At 38.0% G+C, this 20,184-nt stretch overlaps 1 protein-coding gene across 1 annotated transcript; it reads left to right on the top strand.

Annotated features, from left to right (window-relative positions):
• The first annotated feature begins 1,283 nt into the window (after positions 1-1,283).
• Positions 1,284-10,448, top strand: LOC113710498 (3-oxoacyl-[acyl-carrier-protein] synthase I, chloroplastic-like). Its single transcript, XM_027233544.2, has 7 exons — positions 1,284-2,093; positions 3,218-3,649; positions 4,833-5,006; positions 9,185-9,298; positions 9,501-9,602; positions 9,741-9,807; positions 9,998-10,448. The coding sequence occupies exons 1-7, from the start codon at positions 1,626-1,628 to the stop codon at positions 10,063-10,065; spliced, it is 1,425 nt and encodes a 474-aa protein (XP_027089345.1). The 5' UTR covers positions 1,284-1,625; the 3' UTR covers positions 10,066-10,448.
• The last annotated feature ends 9,736 nt before the right edge of the window (positions 10,449-20,184 follow it).

Raw genomic sequence — 20,184 nt, forward strand, 5'->3', positions numbered from 1 at the left:
ATCTCGGGCCAAATGATACCTAAATTTCTTTATGAGCTATGATCAACTAGAAACTATCTCTTCATCAACAATGGCAAAAGCGACAGGGAGTATCTTGTTTTTCGAGTTTCACGTCACTGTAACAAACAATTTGCCTTTGTATTCCTCTCGTATGTGAGTGCCATCAACGCTAATAACAGCCCTATCTATGCACGTGAAATGCATCAATTGCTGATACAAATTCCAAAACACATATTTAAATGTCTTCACATGCCGTATACTACTTAAATGGTAAAGTCACTCAACCACAATATCCGAATTTAATTGGACAAATGCTTTCACATATTTCGGTAATTCAGCAAAATTGGTATTTTAAATACTATAAACAAGTTCAATAGCTGTTCTTTTACCATACCAAACTTTCTTATAAGAAATGGCTACCTTTAATTTTTCTTTATACAAGGCATTATATTTTTAATTTTGAATAAAACATCATCCTCAATATCGCATACTATATGGCCGGCAATCACTAAAGAAATTAAACTTGTCTTGTTATTTCTGAATAAGGTACCAAGGCAAGTATGGTAAAAAAAAAAAAATTCGAGTTGTATATCAACTTTGACTTGTTTTGCACAACGCAAGTTAACATCTGGAATGCAAATAAACTTAGTAATTAACTACACTTTTCACTAACAAATTCATTTCAATAAACTCTCAAAAGTTTAATAGATTTGTTTTATTTTGTATGAGAAATTAGAAGAATATTTACAATAATTTTTTCATTATCCAATTCTTTTACAACTCACATGATTTGTAGTATATATGTAGATATATTCATTTCTTTTAATGATCATCATGCCTTCTATGAATAAACAGCATGACCAACTACAATCAATTAAACTCACAACCTCTTTGTTTTTTAAAAAACCTATCGCGCTGATAACAAAAGTCTGATGCAGGAATGCACACAGCAGTAAAACAATGGGATGTTACAACATTCTGAGTTTTCTCAAAAAATTAAAAAGGTAAATTGTGTTCAAATACTACCCCATTTAAGGGTATTAGTCCTTCATTTTGTAATTAAGACGTTTAGTTTAGGAAATGTTGACTTATGCCATAGTTTGGGCAAAGTGTAAAACTATAAATAAAAAAAGTCAAAAATACTTCAGCAGAACTCATTCAATTATATATATATATATATATATATATATATATATATATATATATAAAACCCTTTTTCAGAAATCATAAAACAACCATAACCTAATTGCCCAAGTTCGAAAACTTCTAGCCTAATTGCCCGAAGTTCTAAACTTTTCCACCTACAACCATTTTCCCTTGCTCCCATTGGTAAATCCTACCTTGTCTACACCACACACAAGATTCCTAAACTTTTGCAAATAAGTGAAATAACTCTTTTTCCCTGTCACGTTTTTATTGACTTCCACACACACTCACACACGTTAAAAAACATATACTAACGCATGACAAAAGACACAGCATAAAACCACTAACTAGCAAAGTGGCAATAAACATTGAATTCATCGGTGCTCTGCCCAGCAATCTGCATCGTTTTCATCGAAACAACGCCAACACCACCCCCGCCCGCCCTCTTCGTCCTCGGCCGTCTGCCACCGTCATCCACCATGCAGACTATTCAAACCCCTCCTCTCCGACCATCTCCACTGGACCCTCTTCGAAAACCCACCTCACATTTCCTCTCAATCACCCGAAAACCACCCGCCTCTGTTTCCAGAAGGCTCCCATTCGTCTCCGCCTCTGCCTCCGCTTCCACCGTTTCAGCTCCCAAGCGGGAAAAAGACCCCAAGAAGCGGGTTGTCATTACTGGGATGGGATTGGTTTCCGTCTTTGGTAATGATGTGGACGCGTATTACGAGAAATTGCTCGCAGGAGAGAGTGGCATTACGGCCATTGATAGGTTTGATGCGTCCAAATTTCCGACGAGATTTGGTGGGCAGATAAGGGGATTCAAATCTGAAGGATATATAGATGGGAAGAATGATAGGAGGCTTGATGATTGCTTGAGGTACTGCATTGTTGCTGGGAAAAAGGCTCTAGAAAATGCCGATCTCGCCCCTGATAGAATCGGCAAGGTTGGGTCTATACTAGTTCAATTCTAAGATTATCATCCGTTTTCTTGAGTAATTAGTGCATTTTATGATTTATTCTAATTGATTAGCTTTTATTCCTTCAGTTGCGCTGAATTTTATAGTTGTTTTTTCGTTGGTTTATTCAAGTTTAACGAACTTTCTCTTAATTTACTGAATAAAAGGTAAGTTAATTAGTTGATTCTAGTAAAATTTTCTGTTCTAGTTGGTACTCTGAAATTTAAGCACCATCGGTATGTCTTGAAGAAGTTCGTTGTCTTTGTTCTTGGATTGGAACATTCTTTCTTTGGTTTATTGTTATTTTTGAGCTGGGTATGAATGCTGCATTTTGGAACTTGTTTCAGTGTCCGTATTGTTTCAATTGATCTTTATGTTTAACCATTTTGTTAGTTTTGATAAATGCGATGCTCTTTGGCCACAATGTTGACTTGATTTGGTTTCAAGAGTGCTATCTAAAGTGTAAGGTTACCTGGTTAAAACATTATGTTGAGTGTTGGATTAAAAAGTTTGCTTCTTAATTGCTTATGGTCAGCAGTTCTTAAAAAGTTTTTTGTTTTTTAATTGCCTTTCTTTTCAACAATTTGAAATGGTTAAGATACATGCTTTTAGCTCAAATACGTTTGGTCCTGGTGTGCTCTAGAGGACGTTGAAATGCAAATAGTAGGTTTGAATTAGATTTTGATATGCGGGTTCCCATTCACATGTTGCAAATGTTAGAAAATTGAGTACAGCCTGCCAAGTATCTTTGCAAGTAGTGATCTATTAATCTCTTTCCTGTTTTCTCTACTGGATCTGCATCAATATTGTTGTGAATTGAAATCAAGAAGAGTGTTCGTGGCATTTCAAATGCAACTATAGAGGAAAAGGTGCAAATGTAATTTATTGAAGAATATACCAGAATTGGGTTGAAAGTTGATCTTCTCTTTCACTGTGAAAAGTTAATATTACAAGTGTTTCAGCTGAGACTTGCCATTCTTCTTCCTCTTCGAATTGTTGGTGGAAGGTCATTGTTTATTCAAATTCGTAATGTAGCATAAAACAATACTGCTGGTCCTATTTGTTTGTTTATTCCATCTCCCTAATTTATTCTACTTCTGCTATGAATACAGATTGACAAGGAGCGAGCTGGTGTTCTTGTTGGAACAGGGATGGGTGGTCTTACAGTGTTCTCCGATGGAGTTCAGGCCCTAATAGAGAAAGGTTACCGGAAAATTACTCCCTTTTTCATACCTTATGCCATAACAAATATGGGGTCTGCCTTGCTTGCCATTGATCTGGGTTTTATGGGACCAAACTACTCAATTTCAACTGCTTGTGCTACCTCAAATTATTGCTTCTATGCGGCTGCCAATCACATCCGCAGAGGTGAGGCTGATATGATGATTGCTGGTGGAACTGAAGCTGCCATTATTCCTATTGGATTGGGAGGTTTCGTTGCATGTAGAGCTCTATCTCAGAGAAATGACGATCCAAAAACTGCCTCTAGACCTTGGGACAAAGCCCGAGATGGTTTTGTTATGGGTGAAGGTGCTGGAGTCTTGGTAAGTATGCATCCCCTATTGCTTGTAGTGTAAATGTAATTAGTAGCATTTTTCTTTTTCTGTATACTGTCTAATCAAGGATATATGACCAGTTTTTTGCATTGATCTATAAGTTAGAGCATAACTCAGATTTGCCATTTTTCTTTTTGTGTTTTTGTTTAAGCTATTTTTTTTCCCAAAAAAAAGCACTGAAATTGCATGCCACATCATAAACAGTTAGTTTTCTAATTTTCCAACTAAGTCAATTAAGAAGTCTACAATTCTAAGATTTTCCAACTAAGTCTATTAAGATGTCTGTACAACTTTGATTTTCTGGAATTTCTAAGTTCTTGTTAGAGTTATTTTATTAGTAGAATGAAGTAAATGGTCATGGGTTCAATTTATAATGCTAGAAGCTGGGATGTCAATTCCCATTCTGATTTTCTTGCAAAGCCCTGATAGACTAAAAGTTTATTAATTATTTTGGTGTTGAATGGAACTGATATTAAATGTGAAAGATCAGTTTCTATCTATTTAGTTTGTTATATAGTTTTCCTCAACAGATATCAATCTTTTTATTCATAGTGCCAAACTGTTTTGGTGGTATTAGTTAGGTTAGTTTGTGAAACTATAGAGTAAATAGGTGAATTTCTTTTGATCATGTGATGGAACATAGTATGTAAACTTATAGTATGCAATTATAGATTTGGTGTAAAAAAAATGACCTTGACTGATGTAATGGAAATTTGTAATGTTGAGAGTTAATTCTGAAAATCACCTTGGCTGATGTAGTGTTTCTTATGGAATGTCATTTTTGTTTAATCCAACTGAGAGGCTGGGTGACTCCAGAGTGGTTGCTAATTTAGAGTCACAGCAAGGTGAAGACTTTTTGAAATTAAAACATATGTCTTTGTGCTACCGACTGTGATTTTTTCTTTACTTCTTTAGATTGTTGCTTCTGGAGCATTTAAGAACACATCTTGTATTATCATGCTAAGAAACTTCTTATTGTTTCTGTACTTTGAAGATTTTTCGACAAGGACTTCCTTTTTTTTGATGTACTTCTTTCCTAATCTTTCACTTTTAAATTTTTTTTTTTAACTGTATTTTTCTTCTTTTGAGCATTCAAATGTTCTTGCTATGAGGATTCTGGAATTAGGTTAGTACATGTCAACTTCTCTGAGAGATTTTCACATCTTGGCAGGTGATGGAAAGTTTGGAACATGCAATGAAACGGGATGCACCTATAATTGCTGAGTACTTGGGTGGTGCTGTAAACTGTGATGCTTATCACATGACTGATCCACGATCTGATGGACTGGGGGTATCATCATGCATCCAAAGTAGCCTTGAAGATGCTGGTGTTTCTCCTGAGGAGGTACATAACTGAAAAACAAATATTATATTGCAACATTTTCAAATATTATTGCCATTAAACCATGCCATACGTTTTCCTTGTTCTGCTGTTTTCTATCCTTTCCTATTCCAGTTAACTCATAAGTCTTCACACAACAATGAATCTAATGTACTTTTGTTGATCTGCTGAAAATTTTTTAACTGTCCCTGGGGTATTTCTCTAGATACTCAAAAAGCATCATTGCTTTAGTCATAGTGCAAGAAAAGGTTTGAAGATGGTGGCTACAAATTTTAGTAGGAGATTTTAATGCTTTACTTTGAGAAACTGACTTTTATACTGTTCCCAGGAAGAGAGAGACAATATTTGTTTGACAAGTGACTTCTCTTTCCTGAGTAACGGCTCTATGAGCTTTTTAGAAAAGCTATTTTTTCACTACCATTATTACCTTAAAAATATAAATATGATACGAAAAACAGGACACGATCTCACCAATTTTTCTCTTTGGCATCATAAGGCGGATTAAGGCCAAATTGGTGGACCATCCATTTTTTTGGAGTTTTTGTTCCAGAGATGTCAAATCCCACAAATGCTGCCCATTCTGGTTCAAGATTCAGGCAGTTCCCAAGGGTTCGACTCGAGCATTAATATCAAAGAGCTCCATTGCCCTAACTTGAATGTAATCTAAGGAAGTCCATGTTCTTTCTAGATGGTGTCGTTGGACTTAAGAGTTTGTTAGCTGCTCTTTATTAGAATCTTTTAGTCCAACTTTTTACGATTTCTTTTTAATGTTGAAAACTGAAGAGAATACATTGGATAGTAATGTCAAACTGCACCCACAAACGAATATTATATGCCTTCTCCCTAATACTTGGGCACCATCTTGGGTTCTGGAGTTCTTTTCAGATCAATTGGGGTTGCGCTTATTTCGTTTTAGGTACAGGAAGCTAACTGCAAAATCTATGTTCGTGATTATTTAGAAGTGATGATATCTTACTTGGGATGTCATTGAAATGCTTGTGAAGATCTTTACTAGTCAAAATGTATGGGGTGGGAGATATAAGATGCTGATCTCGTTTATTTCGCTTGATTTAATAGTGATTGGTTTGCTCGAATTAGTATAAAGGGCAATAAGGAGTCCAATTAGAGGTTTCTCTTCATATCTTGCTGACTATTTGTGAGGTTATTGCTTGGGGTTTCCTCTTTAATACACAGTGGTGGCATTTGTCAATTGATGTTCTGTTTGGAAATAATTTAGGAGCTGGTAATCTTCTAACCTATTTGTGCTACCAGCCTCTTTTCTTGGGCATATTTTTTCAGGAAGTAGAGCAAGTCATGTAATCCCTAGGTCTATATTGGTTACCTGATGTTACTGAGTTGACTAAAAGACTTGGGCCCCGTTTGACACCTGAGTTTTTTGGAAGTTTATCTAAAACTTTACTGTAGTACACTGTAGAAGTTTTTGGAAAAATTTTTTAAGATGAAAAACTTTTTTTCCTTTTCTTTTTCTCTTTCTCTTTCTTTTTCTTTCTTTCCTTTTTCTTTTCTTTCCTTTTTCTTTTCTTCTTCCTTCCCCCTCCCCCTTCCCTCCCCTGCCACCTCTACCTCCGACGTTGAAGAACCAGCAGCCATGGTCCAAAATTTTTTTTTCTTTTTCTTTTCCCCTCTTCTCCCTCTCCCTCTCCCTCTCTGCTCCCCTCTCCCCCTCTACTCCCCTTCACCCTCCCCCTCTCCCTCCTGATGCCAGAGAACTTGCAGCCATGGTTTTTTCTTTTCTTTTTTTTTTTTGCTTTTTCTCTCCCCCTCTTCTCCATCTCCCTCTCCCCCTCTCCTCCCCTTTCCTACTCTTCTCCCCTTCCCCCTCCCCCTTTGCCCAATCTGGTTGTGTGACCAGATCACAGAAATGATGACTGACCCAGAAATGAGATGTCAAGGAAAGGCTACTTGGGGGAATTTCGTGAGGAGGGGGGAAATCCGGTACAGCTCGGAGAGGAGAGCTCTTACTGGCTTGGCTTTTTGGTCCCTTTTGTCCAGTGGTTAGGACAGGAGTCTTGGTCTCTAGTCAACGACCAGATCGCAGCCAGGGGAAGGGGGAGGGTGGCCGGGGAGGGGAGGGAGAGGAAAAAAAAGAAAAAAGAAAAGAGAGGGGAGCACCAACCGATCGGTCAAAGGGGAGGGGGAGGGTAGGAGAGGGGGAGAGGGAGAGTGAGAAAGGAAAAAAAAAAAAAAAGGAAGGCCGGCACCGGAATAGGTGACCGGCTCCGGAAGCAGCGGCGGAGGTGGTGGCCGGCGATGAAGGTGTGGTGGATCGGGGTGGCGGAGAAAGAAGAAGAAAAGAGGAAGTTTTTTGTGTATTAGATATTTTGAAGTGTGTAGGTTACAAAATTTGATAAGTTTTTTTGGGTTCCTGTAGCTAAAGTTGTTAAAAAACTAGTAGCTAACAAACTTGGTAAAAGTTTGACAAAAAAGAAAACAAACTTGGTAAAAGCTTAGGTCCCAAACAGGGTTCTGCTATAGTTCACCATCCATGACTTTTTGTTCAAAGTAGCATTTGGTTCCTTACTCATGTTCTTTATTGTTTTGCTTCTTGTTCTTTTGCCCTGCTCATTCTTATAATGGACCCTGCTTAGCTGCATCTTCCATCTAATGCAGTTTAACTTAAGTTCGAGCACTTTTGTTCGAAACTGCCTTAACTTTACCTCAAGATGCAATCTGCTAACGGAAAGATTGAAGATACTCTGCTTCTACGTTTGGAAAAACTGAAGGGGAAATAAAATCTATGCTTTGTCTTGACTTTGAGTTTTTGCATGAGTTTTGCAGTCAAATCTGTAGAGCAAGGGTCAGTCAGAACAAATTTGATGCTTAACATAGGATTTTCTTGAGGTTTTGATCTCCAATGCACTTTCCTGAATATAAACCAATGAACATTGAAGGGAACTTGGTCAGGTTTGACAATCAGTCAACCATTTTTTTGAACTTTTCATTTTAAGATTTTCTGGCAGTGCATTTTTCCTCCACACCATAGAAAAGGGTTTGATAGATCGACAGCAGGTATTGTGTCCGTCTCAAAGAATTTTTCCTTCTTGAATGCCAGGAGCTGACCATGCTTAATTTTTTTGGCACTTTAACAAAGATGCTGGAACTAAGACCAATAAGTAGCTAAGAAAATCTATTCTATTATTATATAATGGTAGATTCACAGAATTTTGTCATTTTTTGTCTGTAGCTTTTACAAGGTATCCTTTCTAAGAACCTAAATGTGCTTCAAATATACTTTCAAATATTGAAAGCTGCATGTTTGTATTCATAAGATGTATACAATCTGACACATAGGATTACAATAGAAGTTAATTGGTAATGAACTAAGATCAATTGGGACTCTAGGGATCAGGATGAGTAGTTACAATTGTTTTTAGTTAGATTAGAACCCTAGTTTAGAGTGAATTTGTAAAAAATTAGGTTTTATTTTGTATTTAGTTCTGGTTTTGACATACAGAAAAAAGTAATCTTATAAAGTTCTCTCAACTCGAGGGTTTTGAGCTAAATTGGCTGTTCTTTGCTTGTACCTAAAAGCATAAATTTGGTCATGAACCACAGCATTATTGATTTTTCTCGCTTCATTGTGTTTCATCATGTATGCCTGCTATCATCCGAATAGTATTAGTTCAGCATCTTTTTACTCCTCTCCAACAGCTAATGAGGATGGCTTACTCAAGATATTGCCTGCATCTAGTTGCTCTATGTTTTCTGTGTCCAGACATGAGAAAAAGACTAGGTTGGTCTATATTTTAGTTATTGGTGCTTATGTAAACTCCTATATCATAGTAGTCGTGACTTGACAGGACATAGAAACTGCATATCACTTCCATTGATTACTCAGGAGATAGATTAATTGATCCCAGTTTAGTCAAGCGAACATGGGTGTTCTTGCTAATACAATTGTTTTCCATCTTTGGGATGCTTTAACTATGATATCGAGCAGATAACAATAAATTGATTAAATGAAAACCTCCATGTATTGCTGAATTGAGATTGAAATTGTGAAGTCAGGGTCCTACTTTTCTCCAAATCTTATTGCTGGTGCAAGTTCCATTTCTATACTAGTTACAGATTAAATATGGTTTTATCATGCCTGGAAGATCTAATTTTGCTTAATTTGTGAATATTGAGATTAAGTTAAGTTTATGAATCTTCATTTCCAGGTCAACTACATCAATGCTCATGCTACTTCCACCGTCGTTGGTGACCTAGCTGAGGTGAATGCTATTAAGAAGGTTTTCAAGAACACTTCAGGGATCAAAATGAATGCAACTAAGGTGCTCTCTCTCTCTCTCTCACACACGCACAGGCATAGAGACAACCCTATTCCTCGCACAAATTTTTCTTGTGTGATCCACTATAGTTGCTTATTCCCAGATTTAAGCACAACATATTGGCTCCTAGCCCCATGCAACATGGTTGCTTACTACAGTAAATTGGTACAGTACATGCTTCTGACCTTTTTCCATTTAACTACAGTCAATGATAGGGCACTGCCTTGGTGCCGCTGGTGGCTTAGAAGCTATTGCAACGGTGAAAGCTATCACAACTGGCTGGGTTCATCCTACTATCAATCAATTCGTATGTTCTCTCAGTTTTTGTTCAATTATGTTTTTCTATAGTAGATTATATTGCTCTTTTATTATACTTATTCATAATTTTGCAGTTAAATGTTATAGTAGTATGGAATGTTTTAAATACACTAAAACTCCTATGCAGAATCCAGAGCCTGCAGTTGAGTTTGATACAGTACCAAACACAAAGCAGCAGCATGAAGTCAATGTTGGTAAGATACTTGTGTATTTCGCATTTCAACTTTGTCTTTTCTTTTTTAACAATGTAACAAATAACACTTCATGATAACGACCCCCCCCCCCCCCCCCCCCACCAAAACAAAACACCAAAAAAAAAAGAACACCATAATGAACTTGTTTCTTTGCTCGTGAGTTAACAAATTCATATCTCTTCACTTGCAGCCATTTCAAATTCATTTGGATTTGGTGGACATAACTCTGTGGTTGCCTTTTCAGCATTCAAGCCCTAAATCATCTCATTTGTAATCTTGTTGCAAATGCAATCTTGCTCATCGAAGTTCCATTTTTCCCTTGCTGGAGAATGTCAAGCAATTCCCAACATGTAATGATTTTGAGTTAATTAGTTAAGAGTTAAGACTTCATTTATCAGTAGATGGATATAAACTTCTGCGGGAGGTTAGTTTTGAGGTGTAATCAGTTTTGAACTATGTAGTAGTAAGCGATGCTGTGCACTTAGTTCGAGGACTTTGATCTGACATCTTAGTTTAAGAATCCTCTTTTTTCCGTCACTCCCGTTCCCTGAAGCGAAAACAGAGGGAAGGTGCGAACAGACTCATGCTACCAATTCGTGTGGGTAAAGATGAAAGCAAACATGTTTCATTTGTGTGCTTCATGGTCTGGCAATGCCGAAGACTCTGCTTGGGAGCCTTGTTTGTTGCCCTGTTTTCAATTGACAAGTTTTCTTTTTACAATTTTGTTTGCGGGAACCTTTGAAAACACCCAAACTTTTTAAAAATAAACACACCAAAATATTCAAAACATGCAAAGTTTTTTCTTCATTTCCTTCTTCTTCTCCATCCTCCTGTACGTCAGCCCATCGCTGCTAGTTGGCACCTCAAAACTTATCTTCTCTCTCTCTCTCTCCTCCTCCTAACCTCCCTCCTCCTCTGCTCTCCTCTTCTCCTCTCCTTTTCCTTGCTACCCCTTTTTTCCACTCTCCCTCACTCCGTCCCCTCCCCTTTTCTAACAAGCTCTAGTCATGCAACTATTTCTCTTTCTCCTCCTCTTCTCCCGCTCCTTCTCCTCTTTCCCCCACTATCCCTTCTTTCCCCCCCTCCATCACTCCGCCTCTCCCCTTCCCTAATGAGCTGTGGTCACATGACTGGATTTAGGAGGGGGGAGGGGAGGGGAGGGGAGAGGAGAGGAGGGAGGGAGGAGAAGGGGTAAGAGAGAAGGGGGGAGAGAGAGAGAGGAAAAAAAAAGGGAGGGTGAAGTGGCGGCGGCTGGCACTGGGGAGGGAGAGAGGGAGGAAGAGTGGTAGGAGTGGTGTGGGAAGGATGAAAAGGAGAGAAAAGAAAAAAAAATAAAAATACAAAATTTTTCTTTAATACACAAAAGTTTTTTTACAAATTTTACAGTAAATTTGTGACACCTCCACTTCTCCCTAGGGCAAAACTTAGGGTATCAGCGAGGCGCCTGTCGAACTCTCATCAAGATTCACGCATTCATTCAAGCTTAATAAAGAACCACAAGTCAACCATTGACTTATAATAAAGAAATATTTCGAATATACAAATCCAAAATTCTCAAGGCTACCATTTATAATTACAATCCAAAATATCCAAGTATAACAAAATTTACACTTCAAATGTCTCCCATAATATACAAGAGATATACTAGATTCCACCAAAAGCCGTTAGTCTAGAATTACCAACTTCCACTTCCAAACCTGTTAATGAAAACAACTTGGGGTGAGCTAACGCTTAGTGAGGCCAAGAAATCAAGCAAGCAAGCAAACAAGTAGCACGAACTAACTCAAATAACACACTTAAAAGAGACTTAATGTGAGACCCCGGTTAGTCCTTAATTTTGATATTATGTGAATTAAAGAACATTAGCGTCACTTTTGCTGCAAAATGTGGTTTTAGGGTTGGTGGTAATCCTTTAACTGTTATTTTGTTCTAAATATTTAGAAAATCCTAATTTGGATTATTGCTAAAACCCTAGTTTTCGTATTAATCACAAGTTCATGCTGGAGTTAATATTAGGCATACTAATGTATGTTTTTGTATAGATAAGTATAGAATTTGATTTATTTTACAAAGGTTAAGTAGGTTTAAAAAGTTTGAAAACCTCTAATTTTGCTAATGTCAAAAAGGTTGTTGTTTAGTTGCTTATATGTAGGATAAGGTATGATTAAGAAGGGGTGGTTAAGATAGGAGGGTGATTAGTGAAGTGATTAAGTGGGATTAAGCGTTTTAAACTAGATTAAGTATGTATCCTATGGAGTTAATTGAAAGACTTCCATATGTTTGTGGGCAAGAGAGTAAGAAAGATAAAGTGAAGTTGTAATGGCTAAGAAGCAAAATGCAAGCTTTTGTGTGATTGGTTGAGGTGAAAATATCTTCTATGGACTTTGACTTATATTGTATCATAGGAAATACAAGATAAACATATGTCATTAAGCAAACAAACATCAAAGGGAGAGAGAGAGAGAGGGCCGAGAGCCTTGAGCAAGAAAGGAGAGAGATTTCTTCCAAGTTCATCTACTTCTAGCCATTCATCTTGATCTTGGAGCTTAGGGAAACAGCCTTGGCACTTGATTGTTGTGATTCCATCACTTGCAAAGCTTGGTTGGAGGTAAAACATCTCACTTGAAAGTTCAATTTTGGTGATTAAGTCTTGAAGCCATGAAAGTGATGTTCTTCTTGTGGTTGTGGACTCTTATGGTATACATGGTGATTGTAGAGTAGTTTAATGGTTTATTTTGGTGGTATTTTATTGCATGAATTTTGGCTAAAGCTAGGAGAAGTTAGGGTTCCTTGCTTCATGATTCCTTAAGTTGGTTTGGTTGGTTATTTGGCTTGCCAATGAAATTTTGGTGTGATAATTTCACTTGTATGGTTGGTTCTTAGCAAAATCTAATTTGGTCATGAAACCCTAGTTTAAAGGGAGTTAGGTTGGCTTAGCTAGGGCTTAAATAGTTAGGGTTTGATATGAATAGACAAAGTTAGTTAGGGCTTGTAAGGTTAGAGCATAGAATATGGTTAGTGTTTGATAAGTTTTGAGGTTAAGTTGGGGAAGGAATTTCGGGTTTCTTATAGAACAATTAGGAGATGGTATATGTGTGTTGTATTGGTGTGGAAATGGTTAGAAAACTTGCATGCGATGCTTGCATTTGGACCACGCGTTTGCGCCACGGAAATTAACTAACCCAGAAAAGAAAAAAAAAACAGGACAGTGCGATCCTGCAGCTTTGATTCCAGTTTCATTGGGATCCGTGCTGACTCAGCTTTTGGTCAAAACACAAAAGTTATAGCCTTATAACTGAGCTTTCCAACGCCTTTGGAATTTCTTGATTCGGATCTACGAGTCCTGAGTTATGGTCGTTCAAACAGGGCCTGCCCGACAACCTGAACATAAACTGCTGGGACTGTTTTGTGCATTTTTGCTCTAGTTCCGTTGAGATCTGGGTTGAAGGGCCTTCATAAAAGTTGTAGAGCTTTGGATGATCTGTCTAACTACTAAATTTCAGAGCGTTTGGACCTTGGTAGCATACAAAACGATCCAAACACTCTAAACTGTTTGAATTGCCTAAGACAGTTTCTGGTGGCCATAGTCTTTGTCTATTTTGATGATGAAGAGGTCTATTTTATCTCTTGATATCTTCATGAAAGTTGTGACTCGTTCTCTTAGCTTCGAAACGGTGCCTCATATACCTTAATCCGACATTTATAGCCTAACTTATGGTGAAAACGGTTTGGGGTGGCAAATCTGTCGTTTTCATTTTTTACGGCCGTTTCCGTTTCCGTTCGCCGTTTCCCTGCGCGTGCGTGTCCGTTTTGCCATTTTGCTTGATTTATACATTTTAGTAGCAGTTTGTGGAATAATGTGGTACAACCTTCTATTGCAGACGGTAGCAGGTTAGGCGGAACCAGTGGGACCTATTAGCTGTCGCACACGACGTGATTTTCGCACTTTTGCTATACTTGTTCTTTACGTAAGTATTCGGGCCGCTTGTATGTATAAATCGCTTATGTGCTTTAATGTGGATGAAAGCGTACTTAGGCGAGGGTGTACTTTATCACACTCGACCTAAACCCTAATTTGCACCTGTATTTATACATGACATGTGTATATGAATTGTTTTGGGACTGAACCCCTTGAGCTTGTCGCTTGGGGTGACTTTTGTGAGTTATGAAATATGATGAGTTTGGGGCCCGATCTCAAGACCTAGATGGACTATTCGAGCCGGCCGGGGCTTAGTCGAAATTAGTCCAAGCTAGTCTTGAGGTCACCACGTTTGTGAACCAAGTTTGATTTCGTTTTGATTGCTCGAGCCATTTTGTGCGGTTGACTGGCCAGTGAGGGTGATAAGTGGTACGGTGAGAGTACAAGTGGAGTTTTACGGACCCTTATTTGTGGTCTACGGAGTATCGACAGGAGGTCGCACGTGGCAAATGACTTGGCTTTGGAGCCAACTTGTATCCTTAACTTGTGCTGTTATTTCTTTTGCTTTTGACTTGGCATCGTTGTGACGTAATTGTTCGTCTTGATGTGCCATTTACGTTTTTACCCCTGTTTACTTACTAAGCTTATAATTTACCCCATTCCCTTTGTTTTCCTTAACAGGGGCCGACGCGGGAGACTCTTTGGCACTGTCACTAGTATAGCTAGGTTTATTTTGTAATAACCGGGCAATTAAGCTGGTTCTTCTTGTTATAGTGATCCGTGTAAGGACCCTTCTTCGGGTCTACTTTCTGATTTTGGTCATTATCATAAGGTGATGTAGTGGTCTGGATATCTACTTTTGAGGGTGTAAATAGAACTCTTTTGTCAATATATATATTGTGAATAGTACTCTTTCGGTTTATATAGCTTTTATTGCTTTGCGTTTTCGAGTCCTGGCGCGAGCTAGGCAGACGGTCTGCTAAGCCCTTTGGTACGCCTCTCGGTGCGGTGGGATCGTCACACTAAACACAAATTTCATATAAACGAGCAAGTAAGAAGTAAAACACAAATGAAAAGGATACAGGAGCTCTCAAGAGCTATTTCCACATCACGATCGGTTCAAGCCATCTTTGGTTGACCCTCCGTTAACTCAAGTAGTAACATGTCCGTAGAGCTCCACTTACTTCCTCCATCCACCATATCACCTTCTCAGATCCGGAACCAACCATACACGAGATGGCAATACTACTCGAATATGCCAAGCAAGATCTCAAAAGACCAAGGTTTATAATTTTCCACGGTTCACCAAACTTCTCGACCAAGGCCTTGCCGGCTCAAGTTACGAGGCTAGCCAATAGGTTTTTGGCGTCCCCACGAGTATAATTGGTCGATGAGACAATGCTCCAATTGAGTTAAAATCGGTCATAGTACTGAGTCAGGATGAGAGGCACCTCCCACCCGAATAGGGTGTGGTATATGCTGTCGCTCGGTACTCACGATTATAAGCATATTCAAGTATAAGTTCAAGTCACGCAAATTCATATTTCAAGTAACAAGTATTCAAGAGAGAGAGGACAAGAGTGATAAAGTACACCTTCGCCTCGGCAAGTTCACGAATCATAACAATTTCACATAACACTTATACAAATATCATTTCAATCATAGTACATGAAACATGCACTTGACACTCATCAAAAGTCAAGACCAAATACGAGAGCAAAAGCAAGAGGTCAAATGAGTTCCTCGGTGTCTACGTGATCACCTGAGACATGCACAATCACGATTACCTAGGTATTCGACCAAGGCTAATAAGAAAAATATCTTCTTGCTACCCACACTCAAAGCCACAAGTTCAAGTCGAATTAAAAGAGACTTTTTCGCTTAAACATTGAAATAACACTCAAGGAGAACTCAAAAGTCGTTTTCGATTCAAGTCGTGACAAGAAATCTTAATTCCAAGAAGAAAGTACCCTACTTAATTTTTTGGCATGAAAATCGAGGAAAGGAAAGATGGTTTTCATATCTCATAACTTCTAATCCTATGCCCAAGTTTTAGAATATAATGGAGTGTTCATGTTTTCTAATCTTATGGAGTCAAAATCCATCAAAACGCTGCTTATTTTCATAGTAAATGTGGAAGTTAAAAGTTCCAAGTTTTGAATATGAAACTAGTGAAATCCCTCAAGAATTATTCTAGCTAAAACGCTCCATTTTATGGTTTAATTTCATGGAAACCAAGGGCATTAGATTAGGGGTTGAAATCCATTTTCCAAAATATGAAATAAGGTGCAAACAATCAAGAAAGTTAGGCTTGAAACCTAGAAAATGTTTCCAAGTCACTTTGGAGTTTTGTCACTTTACAAGGAAAAATTCGGTTTTGGCAACCTTCTTTGAAAAATCATAACATGAGTTTCATAAGTCCAAATTTTCAAATCTTATACCATTGGAAAATAAACTCAATGAATTAAAACTCTCTAGAAGACACTTTTTTCCAGATTCACATCCGAACTCAGTCAAATCTTAGCTCAAGGAGCTTTCTTCTAACTAGATCAACTTCCAAAAGTTGAAGGTGTTGGATGAAATCTTGGAGCAAGATTTGTGGTTGGAGTTTTGAGTTTTCTTCTCCTCTTTTGAGCTTCAAGTGTTCGGCCAAATGAGAGAGAAAAGGAGAGGAGATGGAGTTTGAATTGTGATGTGAAGTTGAGAGGAAAACTTGCTTTTGGTGGTTGAGAAGGTCAACTAGGAATAGTAGCTCAATAGTGTTATGCACTACTAATTTCCTTCTTATTTGCTACTCTCAAATACTAATCTTCCAAGATAGTTTCTCTTACACCACTAATACTCATTCTTACTAGTCCGAGGTTAAATTTCCAAATCTCCAATTAGTCGTGCTGGTGTGACTTTTGAAAAATTTTGACACGTAAGCGATGAAAATATGATTTGAGTAAAATTCATGCTAAAATAATAAAATTAAATAACACCAATGCAAATAATTTTAAAATGGGTGAAAGTAGGAATAAAAGTACAAGTTCTCACAAAATTACAATAAAATTTTACACAAACCCTCAAAAAATAAACATTTCAAACAGATCCCAAGGTTTATCCATATTTGATGAGAGTCAGGTTCAAGAAATCTTTTGGGAAAAAAAAAGTCCAGACTTCCCTTTTAACTGTTACTACCAAACATTACTTGTAGACACCAAATTTTTGGTGTAATTTCATTTTTAGTTTGTTTTATTTGTCGTGTTCATTTTTAGTTTTTAGTTTCCAGTTTTTATTTTCATTTTTAAGTTTTATCATAGAATTTGTTGAAAAAGAAAAAGGAAAAATTCAAAAAATATGATTTAGTCGTTTGTGATTTAAATTCAATGCTTTCTTGAAAAAAAATGAAAAAATGAAAAATGAAACAAAAAAGATGGAAAAATGGCCATTTTTGTTGCTTTTAGTTGTTTAGTTTTTTTTAAATTATTTTCATTATTATTATTATTCTTATCACTTGGTTTTTGTCAATTTGTTATTATAATTATTATTTATATTTTATTTTATCATTTCTGTAATTATCAAGTTGTTTTAAAAAAAAAAAAAAAAAAAAAAAGGGCTCGCGGCATGCACGCTGCATTCTTTTTTGCAGCGTGTAAAGGACAAATGGTATGCTCATCGAATGGCCAGAAGAAAAGGGGTTGAAGGGGATGATTTCCAGCCCTTGAATACAGGGTTTTAGGAGGTGGAGAGCTGGGTATAAAAGGGAGAAAAAGAACAGCCGCAAGAGGAGCTAAGAGTGACGGGAGAGATAGAGAGGGAGACGGGCAGAGAAACGAAAAGAGTGTTGAAGGGGGGCTGCTGGGTTTTAGCAAGGAAAAAACTTGGTGAGTCGCGAGCAAGAAGGGATCGAAGGAAACCAAAATTGGGTAGAGGGCTGGAAGGAAGATTGGCGACGGCTAAAAATCAAAGGGGTGGGCTGTGAAGAGCGGCGAGGTTTAGGAGAAACCAGAGGAGAGTAGCGGCGGAACTGGCAAAAAGATTCTGAGGTCAGCAAGTCCAAAGGAGGGAGCAAGAGAAAGGGGAAACGAAGGAGATTAGAGGAGTAGTTGGTCTGCCCGAGAGGCTAGGATAGAAAGGAAGAAGGAGACAATGGCTAAAGGCAAGTTTTAGAAAGCGACGAGGGTTTTAGAAGGAAAAGAATGCAGCTTTGTAGCGGCTGAAAGTGAGAAAAGTGAGAGATAGAGTGAAGGAAAGGAAACCGAGAGGAAATCTGAAAAATCAAAGTCTCACGGTCACATTCTCTTCACCGAAATCTACAAACCCATTTCCTTTGTGCTCTGGTGGTGCGTAGTCAATCTCCTGCAGTTTCCCGTTGTAGATTCAAGTCCGAAAGCATTGAGGTAATCTTCAATCTTTTCTCTGTTCATTTCAAGGTTTAGGCTACAAAGTCAGTTTTTGTACATCTGCTCAGACTGCATTTTACTGTTGCTTGTCTCGCGTGTTTTGTTTTAAAAATCTGGTTTACCAGAGTTGAAGTCAGACAATGTTTTTGCGGTTTTCTGTTCTGCAAAGAAGAAGTAAATTCCTGGGATTGAGTTTGTTGCTTGTTTGGCTAAATAAAGTTCTGTGTTTTGCTGCTTAAATGTGCGAAAGGTAGTTGGTATCATCAACCCAGATTACAGGAAGTTCATGACTATGCTTCTGGTTCTTTTGGTGCATGAATCTGGAGTGGGTTAGCTTAGAACTATTGAAGCTTGTGTTTTTTCTTGATTTAATCTGATTGTAAAAGGTTGGAGAACCCAATGATGTTTGCTGTTTTGACTACGAAGATAAGGAAAGTTTTTTTACTACGGGCTGTTCGATCAAAATCATGTTTTTGATTGTTCCCTTCTTCATGACACGATAGCCGCTGCAATAGAGATCCATTTTGCAGCCTGAGTTTTGTTGTTTTAGTTGTCAGGGTCCTTGTTGGATTTTACTAAGGAAATAGCTCATAGTTTCATGGTAGTTGGGATTGACGAATTCATGGTTTATTTTGTGTGTGCGTATGATTTTATTTGCCGAAATTTGCTGAAACTTGTGTGGGGGAACTACAGCAGAAATGGCAGAGTGAAGTAGTTTCAGTTGGCCGAAAATGTTGGATTGCATGCATGATCAACTTTCAAAATTGCACTTTGACCCCTTGGCTTCTAACTAATCCTGCTATGGCCCAATCAATTGAATAATTTCATCAAATTGGTCCTTGATAATTTTAATTTGTGCAACTTCATTGCTTGTTTGCTTCAATTAACTACCATGCTTAGTTTAAATTGCACTTAAGTTATGACTTTAGGGACTTTATGACTAAGTGAGCCTTGTTTTGCCCATTTCTTTTAATTTTTCTTAAATAAAGTGGTGCCTTGACCTTTTTATTATTTTGGAGGGTAATTGAATAATTTCACTTCATTGGGCCCCAATTTCAAGGGAGGTACACTCTATCCCTCATTTGCACTTCATTTGACCCTATGTGCTCCTACGTGTTATGTGAACATGCATGTCTACTTCGCTTTCCTTACCTCCTTGCTTGCTTTTACTTTTATTTAAGTTTTATGGGGTATGTGTACACCTCTTGGCTTGTAATAGATAGGGCTCGGAGAGCATTTGTCCATTTCCCCTTCCCCTTTATGCTTTTATGGGGTATGTGTACACCTCTTGGCTTGTAATAGATAGGGCTCGGAGAGCATCTGTCCATTTCCCCTTCCCCCTTGGTTGCTTGCTTTTGTTGTTACATGTTAAATTGCTTTAGTAGGCTCTTGCATCTAGTCGAGCATGCTAAGTGCTACGTGCTACGTGTTTACGAACGTTTGGCATGTCTACTCGCTTTCTATAGCATGAATGAATGTGATGGATGAATGTACGTCACCACACTAGTCCAATGCTAGTTGTGGCTCATTGTTTCATTAGGAATTCATAGAAAGGGCTAGTCCAACGCTAGACCCAATAGAATTTTTCCTTTGTTTTTCATTAGTGCATTATTTGCCTGTTCACTACATATCATGCATTTTTTCTTAGTTTTATCATCTGGCATGCTCCTCGATTCCCCTTTCCCCTCACTTTAGGTCTTGCATCCATACTAGGTATAGTGTACATTTGCATGAGAGTCCCCTTTTGATGAGGGAAACGAGCGAGTGTGGCTACTCGATAGCCTTAGCACGCTAGTTTCGCCTTCTAATCAAAGGGAAAATCAAGTCACGATTTAGGTCTCCCCGTACCCAATATGCATGAATTCCCTAGGCTCATGCATTCCCAATCCACTCTATCATTACACTTTCACTTTTGTCTCATTTTCACACATGCACCTTCATATCCCTTCACTTGCACACGAACACTTTTTATCTCCACTTGCACACGAACATTTTATCTTCACTCGCACACGAGTACTTTCATCTACATTTGCACCCCTTCACTCTTATCTTTACTTTTATCATTTTTCTCAT

The sequence above is a fragment of the Coffea arabica genome, chromosome 9e, assembly GCF_036785885.1.
Source record: "Coffea arabica cultivar ET-39 chromosome 9e, Coffea Arabica ET-39 HiFi, whole genome shotgun sequence".
In the NCBI taxonomy this organism is placed as follows: Eukaryota; Viridiplantae; Streptophyta; class Magnoliopsida; order Gentianales; family Rubiaceae; genus Coffea; species Coffea arabica.

Bases quoted from the DNA above. Each gene is read 5' to 3' on its own strand.
- LOC113710498 (XM_027233544.2), top strand. From the start codon at position 1,626: ATGCAGACTATTCAAACCCCTCCTCTCCGACCATCTCCACTGGACCCT. The intron at 2,094-3,217 runs GTTGGGTCTATA...CTATGAATACAG, and splicing joins CCCCTGATAGAATCGGCAAG to ATTGACAAGGAGCGAGCTGG. The intron at 3,650-4,832 runs GTAAGTATGCAT...ACATCTTGGCAG, and splicing joins GTGAAGGTGCTGGAGTCTTG to GTGATGGAAAGTTTGGAACA.